The sequence below is a fragment of the Simochromis diagramma genome, unplaced genomic scaffold, assembly GCF_900408965.1.
Source record: "Simochromis diagramma unplaced genomic scaffold, fSimDia1.1 OVJJ01000343.1, whole genome shotgun sequence".
NCBI lineage: Eukaryota > Metazoa > Chordata > Actinopteri > Cichliformes > Cichlidae > Simochromis > Simochromis diagramma.
This window is the reverse complement of record NW_024386831.1, coordinates 3011238-3027984: the sequence shown is the minus strand read 5'-3', so window position 1 is coordinate 3027984 and position 16747 is coordinate 3011238. Positions and strand designations below refer to the sequence as shown.

Below are 16747 nucleotides of genomic sequence, written 5' to 3'. Positions count from 1 at the left end.
CGAGACTCATGCATACATCTGACCCTGATTAATGTCCTCGCAGCCCCTCATTAGGAAATTTAACGCCTAAACCATGGGGTGCCAATTTGGAGTATTATATCTGTGCACCCAGATGAAGGTAACACTCTGGCTTATTATGAGCTGCCGTGCAGCAGGTTAACATTATCATTAGGCAGTAATTTCACACTAACTTTGCTCCAAAAGGGCATTTGACTGCTGTATCCTGAGCAAAATTTGGCTTATGAGGTAAAATATTCTGTATATTTGCACAGATTCTAGCCTGCCGTGTCTTAAAAGACGTGCTAGAGTGGGATACTTTTTAATGGTTACCTGTGTGTGCACCTGATGTGTGTGCACCTGATCACGGTGCAATTTTGGATGTTTATACTTACAGCTTATTATTAGGCCCACACACACACACACACACATCAGCAACCAGCAACTTCAAGCTTCGCTTCTGTGCACTTTTTAATATTTGTGCTAAATACCTCAGCACCATTAGAAATACTCCATTTCCCATAAGCCCCATACCAGTCATGTGTGCACAGCCAATAAAAACAGCTTGAAAGAGGGGGTTAAGAAGCTGAGATCACAGCAGTGTGTAAACACGCATGGTGGACAGTACACCACACTTAGATTTTTCAGACATAAAAAAATAAGAATAAGAATCTGCTTTCAATCACAGAGCAGCAGATCTCTTTTGGATCTTTACTACGTGATCAAAACAGAGTGGACTGATCACCGGTGTGCTGGTTTCACACTCTGATTCCTGTATTAGCTTTCACCATCGTGGACAGATCTGCGTGAGCCCGATAGCCCTCTTCAGCACTCAGGTCGACGGATTTCCTCCCTGTCAGATTCCTGTCTCTAAGCAGGATTAGCGGACATTATTGGAGACCACCCGGCTCGTGCGTGCTTTGTGATGGTGTGTGTGTTATCGTACACCGAGGCAGAGCCGTGACACGTTGACTCAGCCTCCAGGCCCGGTGTAAAGTCTCAACAGCTAATGTTTCAGTATTGACTCGCTGCTGGAAGCTCCTGCACGAGACTCTGCACCAAGCTATCGACAGATTTCGATAACAAAACATCAGGATCAGCCGAAAAGCTTCGAGGACACGCAGGGTCAAGTCAGCTCTGAATGACGGCGAGCTGCCAAAGAGTTCAGCAAAACAGATTCAGGGGTAAAAATACATGTAAAAGTTAAAGTGACTGGGAAAAACAATCATTTAGCTGGCGCGTTTTTGTGCTGCTGATTCTGATAACATACGTGGGAAGTGGGAAGAAATTTATGGAGGCCAATAAAGAAAACACATTTTCTTAACCATAAGTCAAAATTTTAGTTTATTATCTCAAAATTTAGAGCTAGTTATCGACCTATCGAAACGTCCAGAGCAATCAAACTGTAGATTTGAGTGTTATAGTCTAATTTAGTTTCCTTTCAGTGGTATATTAGTTTTTTATACTTTTGCCAAATTCTTAAATATAAAGACAACAATTTGAACAGCTAAACTAACTCTGGATTAGATTCTGAGTTTCTAGGCCCTGTATTTGCTAAATCCAGCATACCCTGAAAGCTGAGGACTCTTTCTGCAGAAAAACATCTGAGGCGAGTGGGGTCTGTAACAGCCAACCAATATGTGACACCCACGTTGATAGCCTTTACCTTTATGGACTGTCAGAGTTACAGAGTCACTAGCAATGGATTTGACATATATTGACATATAATGCCACCACCTCTTCTATCCACCCTTCCAGGTCTATATTGGGTATTAACAGTACTTTTAACAATGGAAAGCAGAAAGCCAGGCGTGTTTTACTTTTAAAATCAAAGGGAGTAGATTGTATGATGAGCCATCGGGGCTGGCATCACCTAAAAACAGCTACAAAGATGAGCTCAGAAGAGCACAGTGGATAAACAGGTCTGCTACCCCTTGCGTTAACACCAGTGTTGAGCTTATTAATGTGCAAAACTTAAGTTCAGTTTAGGCTGCAATGACAGTGCCCTGAGATGAAGTCGAACACTATCGAACCGCCAGCCTTCCAATCAGTGGACCTGCTCTACTGTCTGAGCACATACACCTCGCCTCTGCAAAGATATCAGCATTATAACAGCATCAACACTGATCTGAGAGATAAGCTGTCCCAGACGTGTGTCATTTTCAGGTCACCCCATATAAGACTGATTAAATCTGAGAAAAGCTCCCATCTGACCCCCTCAGAATCAGCTGATTGCTTTTCTACAGTAACTTTAGGATATTTAATGAAACCAAGCAAACTTCTGTGCTCAAGCTAAGTGTAATATTTTAGAGTTACAGAAATGTAATCTTTTTTTTCCTCTCCAGGATATGTCGTAAGTATAGGAGATAAGTCCACATGACATTTTCAATTTATGATCCGTTTTACACACACAACAGAATTCACAATCTGAAGCCAAATCCGTTTTTTTTCGCACATTTTTTATTTATAAGCAGTTCTGAGCATCAGCATTTTGTGATCTAACATAGTTTGAATAAAATGCCCCAGTTTAATGTCTCTGATGAGCAGAAAAAATCACTGGTAGCCTGGATGATTGACTGGTTTTCTCATAATTTAGTGGAGAAAACTTTAAAAAGTGCATTTTGTGTAAATTTTCAAGGCTTGTATCACTGTGTTGGATAGGCGGCTTTATTAAACAGCTTTTTTACCTATGTTTAGATACCAGGATCATCGCCTTGCTGCATTTCCTTCTGAATCCAATAATTTTCTAATGTAGCCATATTGTAATGTTTCTTAATGTGCTGGGAGGCACTGACTTGAGATTTGACACAAATTAAAGTTCCTTTACTTGCCATTGCATCATCTTACCGATGTGGTACAGCCCGATCCAGTCTGTAGCATCCACTTCCTCCTTTATGTCCCAGGATATGACGAGGTTCTGGCCACGGTTCAGCGTGTACTCCAGAGTGGACGCTGTCAACGAGGACCGGCTCTGGGATGTCACCAGGTCAGTGTCGCTGTTTGCCCGCGGAAGCCCGATGGGGCTGCTCACCACGGACACGGTATCTACAGCCGCCCCGCCCCTCTCCGCCAGAGTCCGCAGGTTCTCCGGGCTGAGGGTGTGCCGGAGATGCGGGCTGCGCCTTCGTGGGGCCGACAGGTGTTCGCGGCCCCCAACGGGCAGGTTGGGTGGATTGTGGGAACGGGTCCTGGGCGGCAGGACCGCTGTGGCGAGGGAAGGACGCATGTTGGCAACAAGTGAAAGCAGTTAATGAGTAGAGCTGAGAAGTAGAGGCAGAGATGAGCTTCTTATTGAGCCGGACGGTCACCAAAGCGATGACACATGTTTCTGATTTATCTGCCTCTTGTCTAGAAGTGATGTCTGGGTTCCTGATCCACAAAGCTGTCCATTTTCATCCGTTTTCGTCCCTTAATGAAGCCAAACAGTCGACTCTTTACTTAGTTCATGTTATCCAGTGGCATTAAGAACCTGAGGATGGAGAAAGAAAAGAAAGACAGACAAAACTCAGTGAGCTACAAAATTGCTCTGGCACAACAAAAGCAGTGATTGCACGGCGCGAACTGCAATCAACAAATGGCTGAACAAACATCCGTCACCTGAGAGGCTGTTTGCTGTCAAAGAAGCCGTCACAGACACAAGTAACCCGGCACCTTCCTCTTCCAACATCACCATTCTAACACTCATTTTAAGTTTTCTTTCATTAATTTAATGCACTATTTACTTCTTTGAATGATGAACGATGTGTACCGTGTGTTCGCTCTCTCTGCTAGAAACACTCAGCCCACATGAGGAGAAGAGCAGGCTGAAATGATCTCATTTGGAATGCATTATCTCTACGAGACCGCTGGAAAAGGAAATCTTTAAAACAGCACACACACACACACACACACACACACACGTGTCTGCAACAAGGTTTCAGTCAGTGTAGGCTGCCTCAGTAAAAGAAAGGAGAGAGGCGACAAGCAGCTGTATCTGCCTCCCAGGAAGCTCTTCAATCAGCAGATGCCAGTTTGGGAAGTGTCTTGGGAGCGCTGTCAGAGTCTCAACCACAGCCATTTTGTTTTTAAAGAAAGGATGCCATGTGACTTCAGAGTCTAGCCAGGGGGAGGCTGGTTTCAGTTAGACTGAGGAGCATTAGCGGTAAATGTGTATGTGTTTCTTTTCTTAAGGGTAGAAAAGGTTTGGTAATATTTAGCTAACGCATGCCTGGTGCAGTCACTGGAAAATAATGTGGGCTGCAGTCTCAGCTAAGCTTGATAGCTGTGGTATTTGAAGTATGCCTCGAGAACCGAGCCGCTGGTAACATTTTAAAACTGTCAGCTCGTCTGCAGACCTCAAAGTGGGTTGTCAAACTAATGGTATTAAAAAAAAAACAAGAATCACTAGATGGTCTGAGCTTCATTTTATCTTATGATAAGTCACTGCAGCCTGCAAGGGTTACAGGTAGGACGTCTCTTATTTGTGACACTCAAACAAAAACTATGTCTATGAGATTTAATTTGAAAGGTAACACCTTTTGGCTTAAAATCAAAACCTAACTCCAGCTGCAGAAAGGATGCGGGTGACCTGGTGGAGGTCAAAGAAATGAAACCGAGTCTCCAGAAGTAACTTAATCTGCCAACCAGGTCTACAACTCACTGCTTGCTCTTTAATCTGGACCAAAAAATAAAAATGACTGTAAAGAACTATGGAGAAAAATAAATAAATAAATGACTTAGTAAATAATTATGCCATTAAATGCACCCCAACATTTAAATAAATGTAGGCTATTACATTAAAAAAAAATAGATAGATAGATACATTGACTTTTCAGTTCTTTACCTTTGCAGTCTTAACTTCCACCCAAATGTACATGCATATTATTGGATAATCACCACGCTTTTATTCTGAAAGTCTGGTTAATGACTAATAATAACTAGCTAATAAATAGCTTGCAACGGTCCTATCTAACATTTTCCCTACTGGTCAGTTCGCTGACCAGGCTGCCCCTATGGTGGCCCATGCAGGTGCTTGCCCGGCTCCATCGTCTTAAAGGATCACTCTAACCTGAACCTCACCTAAGTTACCTGCTGGAGTTCAGCACAATGAAGCTGGGAACTCATCTGAGTTACGTATTTGTCACAAAGTTCATGGCATAAATTAAAGTACAAACAGCACTATCTAATTCTATGTTGGTCTTATTTCACAGTGCACATGGATGCATTCACACATATGTATGAGTAACATCCCTCACCTGAAAGACAAATCATATCTGTGGTAAAAACTAGAGGTGGGCGGATCGATCCAAATATCTGCTCTCCCCTATATAAAGCTCCTGATATAGGCTAAAGGTTTTGGTATCAGCGTATGTTTTCTGGTTTTTCATTTGGCACTGTGAAATCAGCTTTGCTCCATGTCACTATGTCAGCGATTTAAAATGACTTTTAATAAAACAGTTTATCTTTAAGCACTGGGACAATCATTCTGTTTCAGTGTATCGAGAATCACGTAATTCTACTTGTATTTTGGTATTGTGATATTCCTAAATATTATGTAATTGTTTGTTATACTGTTTAGTTAACTATGAAGTCAACAGTAATAGTAAAGTTATTTTATTTTTGTATTTATGGATTTTTTTTTTTTAAAGTTTATTTGTAATCTTGGCAGTTTTGGTCCTCCATATCGGAGCACAGAAAAAGGGTGTTTGAGTTTTTTTGCCATCCCAATTATGTTGAAATATTCCTTAAACATTGATTTTAGTGTGTTTTTTCCAGCCATACGCTCTCTTCTTTCCTTCGTCTACTTCCATCTTTCTTTGTTGACTAAAAGAATCAAATTGAAAGTGACACTGAATCTTCACAGTGGGTATAAACCTCACACAGCTGCTATTATAAATGCTTCCTCTTATCAGTAATACCATCTTCCTTTCTGTCTTTCACTACATTCTCATTAGTGTTTCATTTCCACTCAAAGACCATGAGGTAAGCTGAAACTCTTGACCATGCAAAGCAGGAAATCAATCTGAAGGTGATTCATGCGTGTCTCTGAAATATCCCGGGCCTGATGCTGAAATAAGATCTGTTGCATTTGTCATGAGGAAAGCCTGGACGTCCCTGACTCAACGAGATTACCGAGCCCAGACCTCGTACAGGGATTTATGGCAGAATAAAACCTTCATCACAGATGCAGGAATACGTAAATCCAGATCACGTGCTCACATGGCCAAAGTCATATAGCACGAGCAGGGGAGAGAGGTAACATTCATAAGCAAGCAGAGGCATCTTCAGTTAAAAAATAAATAGATATGAAGCTGCTTGGTGGTTATGTAAGCGCTCCTGTGGTCCAATCGGCCCCCTCCTGCAGTTCTTGCCAGGCATTGTCTAACCCCGATGTGTAGCGGGAGATGCCGTGGCTGTTCACTAAAATAGAGAGGATGAGGAGTGCGTGCAGCAGCTCCAAACAGCACAGAACAAACCATGACCTCAGGAGACAGCATTAAGTAATCTGGACCCATTCCAGTGCTTTTTTTCTTTGAAAAGACTCCTGCCTTCCATTATAATCCCGAAGCCCGGCCCTGCACAGTTTGACCTGGATTAGTGATTGATTCTCAGGAAGGTGAATATAGATAAAGCCTTGCATGAGAACCCCAAAATCAAACAGCTTTTCTCAGGGATGATAAATGTCTCAAATGCCGTCATTTGAGCGCTGCTCTGTTATTAGGCACTGAATACTTTGTACAGTGCACCGCTGTGCGCTGAATACTAACAGCAGACACATCTGCAGCAGAGGAGGTGATGGAGTGTGCCAGACTCTGCTGGATAGTTGTTTTCTCGCATCCTGTCAAAAAGAGTTTCTTCAGAGAACGCTCCCAAAACCAGATGGCAGGTTTAGGTATTCAGGTATCGCTGTCGTGCCGTTCTTCGTGGCAGGTCGTTTTCAGTGTTGTTTGTGAAGCTGGAAAACTCCAGCGTCCCAAGTGACAGGCATGACTGACAGGCACCATGGAAGCATTATGGCTGTACATCTCCCTTTGCACAGCTCACAGTTCTCTCAACACAAGGCACATGCACCGCTCTACTGCACGCACACCACGAGTTTTCCCCTGGTTAAGCAATTAATGAATTTGATCGAGTTTAGTTTAGTTAGATTCTGGATTTACTTTTCTTCTTCTCCAAAGCCTCATGTATCTTATTGTCACAGCCACAGTTCAAAAACATACCAGTGAGCCATTTCATTACACTTTCTTTGCCTTTCTTTCATTTAATACTAAAAAGCATGCTTCTGCTGTCAAGACATATCTCCTCACTAACAGTTAAAAGCCTATAAAACTGAGCAAAATGGCAGTTTCCAACATGAATCGAGACTCTGACACCTTAAAAACAAAAACCACAAATGTCAGTGTTTGTATTTTTTTAAAAATAAAAGCTTTTTTTAATGTCAGGCTGAACATTTTAGTCACTGCCATCTTGCTTTTTTAAAAAAAAGTGATATGCACCTGCCAATCATAAGTTAGGTCCCACCTTAAAGTATACCCTCAAATATTGTCTGTTTTACTTTAAATAGGATCGTATTTTACTGAAAAAACATCATGTTGTTTTAAATAAGACTTAAAACTAGTGACTGAGACCATAAACTCATTAGCAAGACATTTATAGAGCTCATTAAAGAAAGTGAGAAGGAGGCTCATTTTCTCATAGACTCCCATACAATCTGCCTGCTTTCTGGAACCAGAGGAGTCGCCCCCTGCTGGCCATTAGAAATAATGCAGTATAGGGGACTAGAAAAAAAAAGTGGGCACATCTTTTTTCTTCTCCTTTTCCAGAATTCTGAGAAAAAAGTCAGAATTCTGACTTTAATCTCAGAATTCTGAGAAAAAAGTCAAAATTCTGAGATTAAAGTCAGAATTCTGAGATTCTGTACATACCTGCTATAAAACATGCTCTCATATAATTAAACTACATTCTAACAGGCATTCAGAAGCAAACCTCCAGAATAGATTAGCCAGTCATAAAAAATATGGGGTTCTACTCGTCAAGTCCGTGACCTATTAAATTGTACAAAACCTTCTTACATAGTTAAAGTTGTAAAAGAGTCTATTGTAACCCCATTTTTGATCTTTTTCTGAGTTTAAAAAGGAGCTTTGGTTCAAACAGCAAGTAACAGAACAACTTCAAAAAGTGACACTACAGTAAGGGGTAAAGCTGGGGTTGAGCTCTATCTCTACCAAGATTTGCTGTTGCTTTAAACTCTGTTGTTTCACATTATCTCACGTAAGTTACACTGTCCTGCTGCAAATACCCTGCAACAAATGTGTATTAATCCTTCACTGCAAATACTCCCAAGCAAACACACCTCTACTCAGTGGGATTAACATTTTCTGAAATCGACAGTGACCATCTGTTACTGAGCAAATTACTAAACCTTTACTTGGCAGTAAGAAAAACACAGATGGATTTAAGGCCAATTCGTGGTCCCACCACATCTGCATTAACCTCTGGGCCTGAAGAATAAAGCTGCCGTTGAAGTGCAGTTCCTCTCATGGCCACTCGAGGCTGCTTAAACATGTTTAAATCCTTGTACAAAAACCAAAAAGTTTTGTTCTCTATAGGAAATGTACCCGTGGATAGATGCTCTGCAGGATCAAAAATTAAGTCCTCCAGAGATCTGCACATTCAACTGTACTTGACTTACTTCTTCATGTTGTGCAGCTAAACCAACTATTTTCTTTCCCCCTCTAAAATGAATACAGTGATTTAAAAACACTTTTTTGGATAAACTGTGGACAACCACCCACTGATTCGTGAAGTCCTGCTGTGAAGCCTCGAGCTGAGCATTTTTATAGTATTTGTGAACGCTAATGGAGATCATAAATTACAAAATGAACATCACGCTGCTTTCAATAAGACTTGGAACTGAAAACTGAGACCATAAAACCATCAGAACATCATAAATTTTTGTTTTCGCAAACACAGGAGTCGCCCCCTGCTGACTTCACTTTTCAGACCTGGAAGTGTGTGCATCTTTTATATACAGTCTATGCACAGCTGTTGCTTCATTTTATAAAAAAAATTTACAACTGACAATCAGAAATGAAAACCTTTGCTGCTGCTTTTCTGGTGTTTTCATGTGTGCAGGTATCTGAGTGTCTGTGTACTTGACACACAAGTACAAGCAAGGCTTTTCTTTGGCTTGGACCTGAGGACACACACACGGAGCTCAAATAGGCGCCCGTAAGGAGCTCTGACCCAACATCATCTGTCGACCAATCATTTTCTCGTAGACAGATGCACCCGTTACACCTGCAGCTCCTCGTGCACATCACTTCGGGTTTTGTGATGGTCAAGTTTCACCAGTTTCATGATCTTCGGTGGTGAAAACAATTAACAGTGGAAAATATTCAGGTCATCAAACATTAAAACGAATCAATAATGAAAATAATCGCTGAATTCACCGCCTGCGTTTCACCATCTGGATACGTGCCGTGAGCTGTAGGTGCCATGATGTCAGTAAAGGGATTTCTCCACCTCTCACTCTCTGCCCCTCTGTTTCTCTGCCTGTGTGTGTGTGTGTGTGCGCACGTTTGTGTGTGCCAGCTCCCCAAGGTGCCCGTTCTGTCAGGCTGTAAAGTGCTGCAGTCACCTCCACAGGGGCACAGAGGGGTCCCTCTGCTGACACACACACACACTTTGGCACACAAAGTTAGGAACAAATCACACAACCAGCACAAAAAAACCCTAACTTTTACACACTAAAAGCACTTATTTCTATCCACAAGAAAGATGCAGCACCATAAAATATCCTCTCCCTGAGCTCCATGATGACCCTAAAGGTGGATGAAGACATGCTTTTGTTTAAAGGTTTAAAACTGGAAGATGCACCTTTGTGAGTCAGTCTGAGCGAACACGTATTTCAGTGCCGGTGTGTTCCCATTTCCCAGAAAAAGTGCAGCGCTGTCCCACTCGGGGTATTTTTTCCCTCTAAACACATCGCCCTGGGAGTAAATGTCCAGGATGAGTCACTCCTCGGGGGGGTATCCCTCCATGTGACAGGCCTCGGGGAGTCAAAAATAGCATTTACGCTGGAAGGCTGATTGATATCTCCGAGTTTAAAATGCTTACTATAAATGGGAATGTGGGTTGTTTGTGGATGTGTAAAAACTGTAAACAGACGCTGCGCTCGAGGCATTTGTATTCTGCTCTCTTTATTTACTTTAACTCCTCATCTTCATTCACCGGTGACTGTGCAGACCATCATTACAAATTTATGCTGTGCAGCCAAATGCTTAAAATTCGAGCACAAAACCTAAAGTTTCTTAGCGCATCAGGCTGAGACCCACAGAGGAATCTCATATTAACAGAGCAGCTACAGAAATGTGAATATCTGCAAAACCAACAATTATAATAACCAAAGGAGACAGCTGGCTATTCGCGGGTTAAGTTAATCATGGATTAATGATGACCTGCACATAAAGTAGTCAGCCGTTTCGTGACATCACTGCAGGGTGACACAGCCCTCTATCCCTCGCCCATTTTAACATCTGACGTATCGTCTCCTTCTATTTCTAACCATCTAAAAAAAGACTCAATAAGGGTGCTTAATGATAACAATAACCCAGCTCTTTCTCACCATACAGCTCCACTTCACTTTGTTACAAACCACAAAACTGCACACCCTGCCTTAACGCTTAACTAATAGTTAAAGTTGTATAAAAGGTTAAATACCATTTGAACTGTTGCTATGATACTATTTGAAGATATCATATCCAACTCGTTTTCATTCATACAGCACCAGAACCCCAGTGACTGGACGTTCCCCTGTGAGCAAGACTTAGGAGACTGTGGGGTGGAAGAACTCCCTCTTTAACATCAGGAGACCTCCAGTCTTATACTTATCTTTAATTTGTAGATATCTGTGCCTGCACATAACCCTGTCCAGTTTATAGATGCAGACTGATAACCAAGCTTGGTAGCATTAGCTGATAACTTAGCACTCCAACCCCTCGTCCAGATATGGTCAACTCTGGCTCCAAAAAAGACAACATGGTGGCAGACTAAATGATTCAAGATATGGAGTCTAAAACCAAAAGGTGATGTCACAGTAGCCATTTTTAATATACGGTCTAAGATAGAGAGGTATAGAAGAAAAATGGCATGACCTCATTAAAGCATGACCTCACTAAAGCGCATTTAAGATTTCAAAATAAACAGGAAGTGAGGTAGACAACAAAACAAAAAGCCATATCACCTGTTTGTTATTCATGGTCTCTCTATGCTTGCCTTTTTTCTTTTCATCTTCCTCTCACATCCCCAGCATGTCACAGTACATGGCTGTCCTTTCATGATCCCAGCTCTGTTGTCAGTCTCTTCCTGTTAAAAGGAAGTTCTTCCTCCCTACAGTCACTAAGTGCTGCTAACAGGAAATGATCTGATTGTTGGGGTTTTCTCTCCAAACTGCAGCACATCTGCTTTATTTTTTTCACCAATCATAATGTACTGTGTATCCAGTTCATATTAAAGTGGGAAAATCACACTTATCCCATATTAATATGCTTTCGAAGAACAATTACAACACACATGCATTTACTACAGTACTTTATTTAAGAGACATATGTAGAACTCAAACAGCGAAAAAGATAGTTTATGCTGTTTTTCCACATCACAATATACAAATTACTTTGTATACTGAGTCCTCAGTCAGTAGACCTACGTGCAGCTAACATTAAAGACTCTGTAGGGTCTCAGTCAGGACAGATATCAGGACCAAACCTCCCCCCATAACCTCGTCAAATTCTGTCAAGTGGGGAAATTTTCTTTTCTTTGCAAGAGCAAAACAGAAATTCTGCATGTTCCAGTTCATCTCGGGTAACGCATCTGTTTCAAGTATCAGATTTTTGAGAAAGCTGAGCGTGCTTGCAGCTTTGCAGATTTCATCCAAACCCCTACCTTGAAAGCAGATCAAAGCATAAACAATTTATAATAAAGTTGTTCCCAAAGGGGAATTTAGCAAAGACACTGCAGGCTCCACAACAGCAAAACTCAATTAGGACCACAAATATGTTGAAATTAAAGGGGAAACTATGGGGAGATTGGGGCCTGAATGGGACAGTATAACTCTGCTGTGGGGTTGTTTACCTACCTGATGGCTGAAAGTCAGAAAGGCTTTTTGCTAAGCTGTGATGTGAAGCTACATAATCAAAACTGCCTCTCATCATCACACTGGAAGCTGACCCAGAAAATAACTAGTTTCTATCATAAAATTGTCACCGCTCGCTTATCCCACAAACCAGTGATGGAATCATGAATTCAATGCACGAATGCAGCAAAACCAGTAAAACTGCAAATATCATGTTTGTGTTTATCACGTCGTTAAATGTGACTCATGTGATTCATCATTCATGTATTGTCCCACACTCTTCAACCACAATTTATTTCGTGGACTAGAAACACATTTCTAACCCTGACCCTTTCTGGAGCATTGGTGTTTAACACTGATCCACTAAACCCACTGCTGGCGCATCTACACTGTCAGACTGGACCACTCTGAAGGTGGGTGTAGCTAATGTGGTAGCCCCCATTCTGGGCCACAAAATGGCACACCATGGCAGTGTACCAGTGTGACCAAATGACAAGAAAGTAAATGTGAGACAACAAGTATAAGAGTATAATTTACTAAACAAATTTTGTATCTTTGATGATGCAAATTAAAGGTTTGGCATTCCCTGAAATGCTGAATTTTGAATATCTGAGCCACTCAAAGAGTGCAGCAGTGCCTCAGTGTGTGGGACAGGGGGAGGAGGCATAAAAATCATGTACAGTCTTACATAAAGAGGTAAGCCTTGTGGCCCTACAGCATCCTGAGCTACATCCAGTGGTAACGGAGTTGTTGTGAGTGTGAGAAACAACAACTTTATCCTCTACGGATTAAACAGAAAAATTCAAATGTGCATGTAAAATTACATCAGGTAAATTAAACGTAGACTGAGTATTCAAGCCCACATGTTGCCACATGTCCCCAATACCTTCTGCCTTAAATAAACAGGTGAGGACTTCATTAGTGCAGAGACACACGAGGTGATGTTTTTGCACTTTCATGGATTGTGATTCAGATCGATCCCGTCGGGCTGAGCTGAACCGCCGTGGACGTAAACAGGGAGCAGCACCCCCGAGCCGCGGGGACGTGGAGGTAACCCCCGCTCATGGCGAACCGCGTCAGCAGAATCACGTTACATAACGGCTCGCATCCAACTTTAATCGTTTCAGTCCGCGCGCGCGCCGCTGGCGAGGCCGCGCGCGGCTGCAGGCCGCGCCGCACTGGCGGAATGTGCAGGTGTCGCCGCGCGCTATTGGATTACTGTGGGAATTCCCTACGTCATTTTCCCCTTTCTGCGCGTCTGTGCAGAGACACGCGCGTGACACAGAAATCGATCGAACAGCAGCGCGGAGTCGGTGCTGCGGCGCTTCAGCGGCGCGTTCAGCTGCTCTAAGCAGCACCTTCATCATCGTCATCATCATCATCATCATCATCAACAGGCTCTCGTTGCCTGCTGGAAGCCACGAGCGCTTGCACGCGCCCCCGCGCCTCGCGGAGCTGCTTACCTTTGGCGCAGAGGTGCGGGCTGCTCGGTGGGTTCCGTGCGCGAATATCACGGCTCAGGTCCGTGCGGTCCAAATGAGGCGAGACGGGCGGGGTGCCGCGCTACGGCCCCCCTCCCTGTGGGATCCGGGGCAGCTTCGGTTTCGGAGTCACGTACCGAGGCGGGTTCCCGGTGCAAAGCTGCGGCGCTGCAGAGGCTCCTCTTCGGCAGCAGCTTCCAGAGGTGTGCGCACGAACTCCGCCAGCTCCACCCTGCGCTCCGTCCGCACAGGTTTACGGATTACAGCTCCGGCATCACAGCCTCAGTGCCCCCCTCTCTTCTGCATCGCAGTGCGCTGCAGTCTGAGCCGACGTCCTCCCAGCAGTCCCAGCAGATGCTCAAAACCTGACTGGGCTGAGCAGCTGCTGTCAGTCCAGGAAGGGACGAGAAAAGCGTAGCCTGCCGGAGGATGGCGTAACGGCAGGGTGTTTGCAGAGGAGCGACTTCTCCTCTTCAGGGCGCGGAGGGATTTCTTCAGAGGATCATCGAGCCTGAGATGTAGTTTTTTGACTGACGATAACGCACAGTATATACGCTGCATATTAATGTGGGAAAATGCCAGAGTGGGCGTGAATCTGGACACGTCCCACCGAGAGAGAGAGTGAGACTGCGCTTAGTGTTGTCTACCTGTCTACAGTTGCACCACAGTTGCACCACAGACACACACAGTACTAAAGCACTATATTTAAAAACGTTTAAGCTCTATAGAGGACCAAGTCTGACAAAATCAAAGAATAATAAAATTTAAAAATATCACAAGATGACAAATTCATGTTTCACGGGCCTCTAAAAACGTATATAACAATTTTACTCCCCCCGCAAAAAAACCCAAACATCTGTAGCAGTTATAAATAATAAATATTGTTAATATAGTTGTTTTTCTTTCCAAGAAAGTAATATTTGGTGGGTTCATTTATGCGAATTTAATGTAATAAACTACTAAATAAAATTAAATAAATGCATCAAAAAATGATTAGGCTTAAAATTTGCTATGAATTATGAAAATATTCAAAAATTAGAAACTTCTTAAAATTTTTATGTATTTATTTATTTTGCTTTCAGCCTCTGAAGCTCTCCGTATGTATCACCAAAACTCTGTAGTCATTAAGGTATAACCGATTTCATTTTACAGACTTTTTTTTTTTTGTTAAGTAAAATTGAGTGGAGTTTGTAGAAACATTGGCTTGGTTCCTTTAATAATGTGATTCAGATTGTAGATAAACAGGTGATGGCAGGCACACACAGTCCTCTGGTGACTGTATAGAAGGCGTGCAGCAAGAGTGCCAAACTGAAACAGAAGAAGGTAATGCAGAAACGGTGAACCGGTCTCTTAAAAACTGCATGGGCTGTGATGACCAGCAGGGGGAGACTGCTCTGGCTGAAAAAATAATCCTGCTGTGTAGGGAAGATGGCCCTCAGCTGGCCTGATCCATGACACTTAATGACATTATGATTCAAGTCTGCAGTTTGAGGTTTGAGGTCTAATTTAATACAGAATGATGTATGTTTTGCAAATTATGCTCCCATTAGAGTTAAAAAGGAGGATAAAGCATTTCAGGCTTTAACAGGACTTCACTGATTAGTTAGTGCCCTCATGCCCATCTCTTACATACTAGTCTTTGGTGTTGCATGAAAGTGTAGTGTAAAGAGTATTTTCCGGTGAGACGCTGATATGTGGTCAACAGTTATAGGTATAGCCTGAAATACTACTACTAATCATCATTCACTACTTTTAAAATAGTTTTAGTCACATTAAAATCACAATAAAAGCTTATTTCAGCTGCACCCTGATTTACAAAAACTGTCAAATTATAAACACAGAAAGTTCAATAGATGGATGTTCAAAAGAAAACATCTGTATGACTGAAGCAATATGTAAGGATGGATTGAAATAATATCAAAATAAATGAAAGGAAAATACAATGGAGAAGTCAATAGATAAAATAAAATATAATAAAGTAAACTGCAAAAAATAAAATAAAAATAAATGTCTAAAATATGTTGTTTATTAGTTTATACTTCATTTTGATAGTTTCGTCCCTCCATATAAATATCTTTTGAATACCAAATTTTAAATTTTATGAGCAGGGAAGCATCGATCTTAATCACACTGATGTCTCAGCAAGTCTCTGGATACCTCAAGGTAAGTTCAGCTGTTACTGCCCCGAGGATGCTTTTGTAACAATAACTAATCACATCACTACAGAATAAAAACAAAAACAACAGTCATTTTCGCGGTTTTATTCCAACAACAACAGTGCCAAAAAAATTGCACAGTTTGCTCATTTACAGTCACATCAGATAAAAATGTGAGAGATAGAAAAACATCAAAGCGACTGATTTTGACACACCGACACAGAAACCTGAGGATTAAATACTCGTCCACGCCAGAGCCTCTTCAGAAAACGTGAATAAACAAAACAAGACGTTTCCAACTGCCTGATGTATGAGCATGTGTTAGAGGACTAACTAGTTCTGCACAACGAGGACCAGCTAGCAGGAGGTTACAGGTATTAGAGTCACTGTAGGCAGAAGCAAGATAAGTGGAACCACTGAACTGTAAAGCACTTATAGACTGCAGTAAGAACATTTCATATCACCAGGTAAACACTTTTAAACATCACAAGTTTGTACAGAAGATGATTATGAATAAAAACAATCAGCTGTCTCTGATATTGTTTCTTTGGCTGTCACTTAACAGCAAAAAAAAGAGATCAAGGATGTGTGTCGTTTAAAGGTTTTTGTGTTTGTTCTGGGAAATACGACTAAAACTTTCACCACCAGGGGGCAGCAGTTTACCAGCCTTTTCCTTGGCTGCCACTGTAAATAGGAATGTGCTTTTTATTGATTAAATGCAAGGTTACACCAACTCGCTGCTCCCTCTTTTGGTACGTACATGAAAGTACAGCCAGGCCACAGTTCAGCTTCACTTCATATCTCTTCAGCACAATACAGATAAAATCAAAGTTTCTGCAAATGCTGATAACTTTTAACACTTGAATTTACAGTAAGTACCAGTAAAATGGCTGATTTTAAGACTTTAAATTACTGCGACATCTTGAAGCCTCTAGTCTGTTTTTAGGGGTAAAAGCAGCTCTGGTTTTGGCAGCTGCACAAAGGATGTTTCCAGAGATCAA

The 16747-nt window shown here is 42.0% G+C and overlaps 1 protein-coding gene across 6 annotated transcripts in view; it reads right to left on the bottom strand.

The window, feature by feature from the left end:
- Positions 1 to 14122, bottom strand: part of hecw2a (HECT, C2 and WW domain containing E3 ubiquitin protein ligase 2a) — a 46800-nt gene extending 32678 nt beyond the window's left edge. For 3 of the 6 annotated variants that reach the window (XM_040027476.1, XM_040027480.1, XM_040027481.1), the window contains exons 1-2: positions 13573 to 14122; positions 2845 to 3466 (exon numbers count right to left, since the gene is read on the bottom strand). In XM_040027476.1, coding sequence (XP_039883410.1) covers positions 2845 to 3223 — 379 coding nt within the window. In that variant the 5' untranslated portion in view covers positions 3224 to 3466; positions 13573 to 14122. The other 3 variants (XM_040027477.1, XM_040027479.1, XM_040027478.1) reach the window with 3 other exon arrangements.
- Positions 14123 to 16747: the final 2625 nt, after the last annotated feature.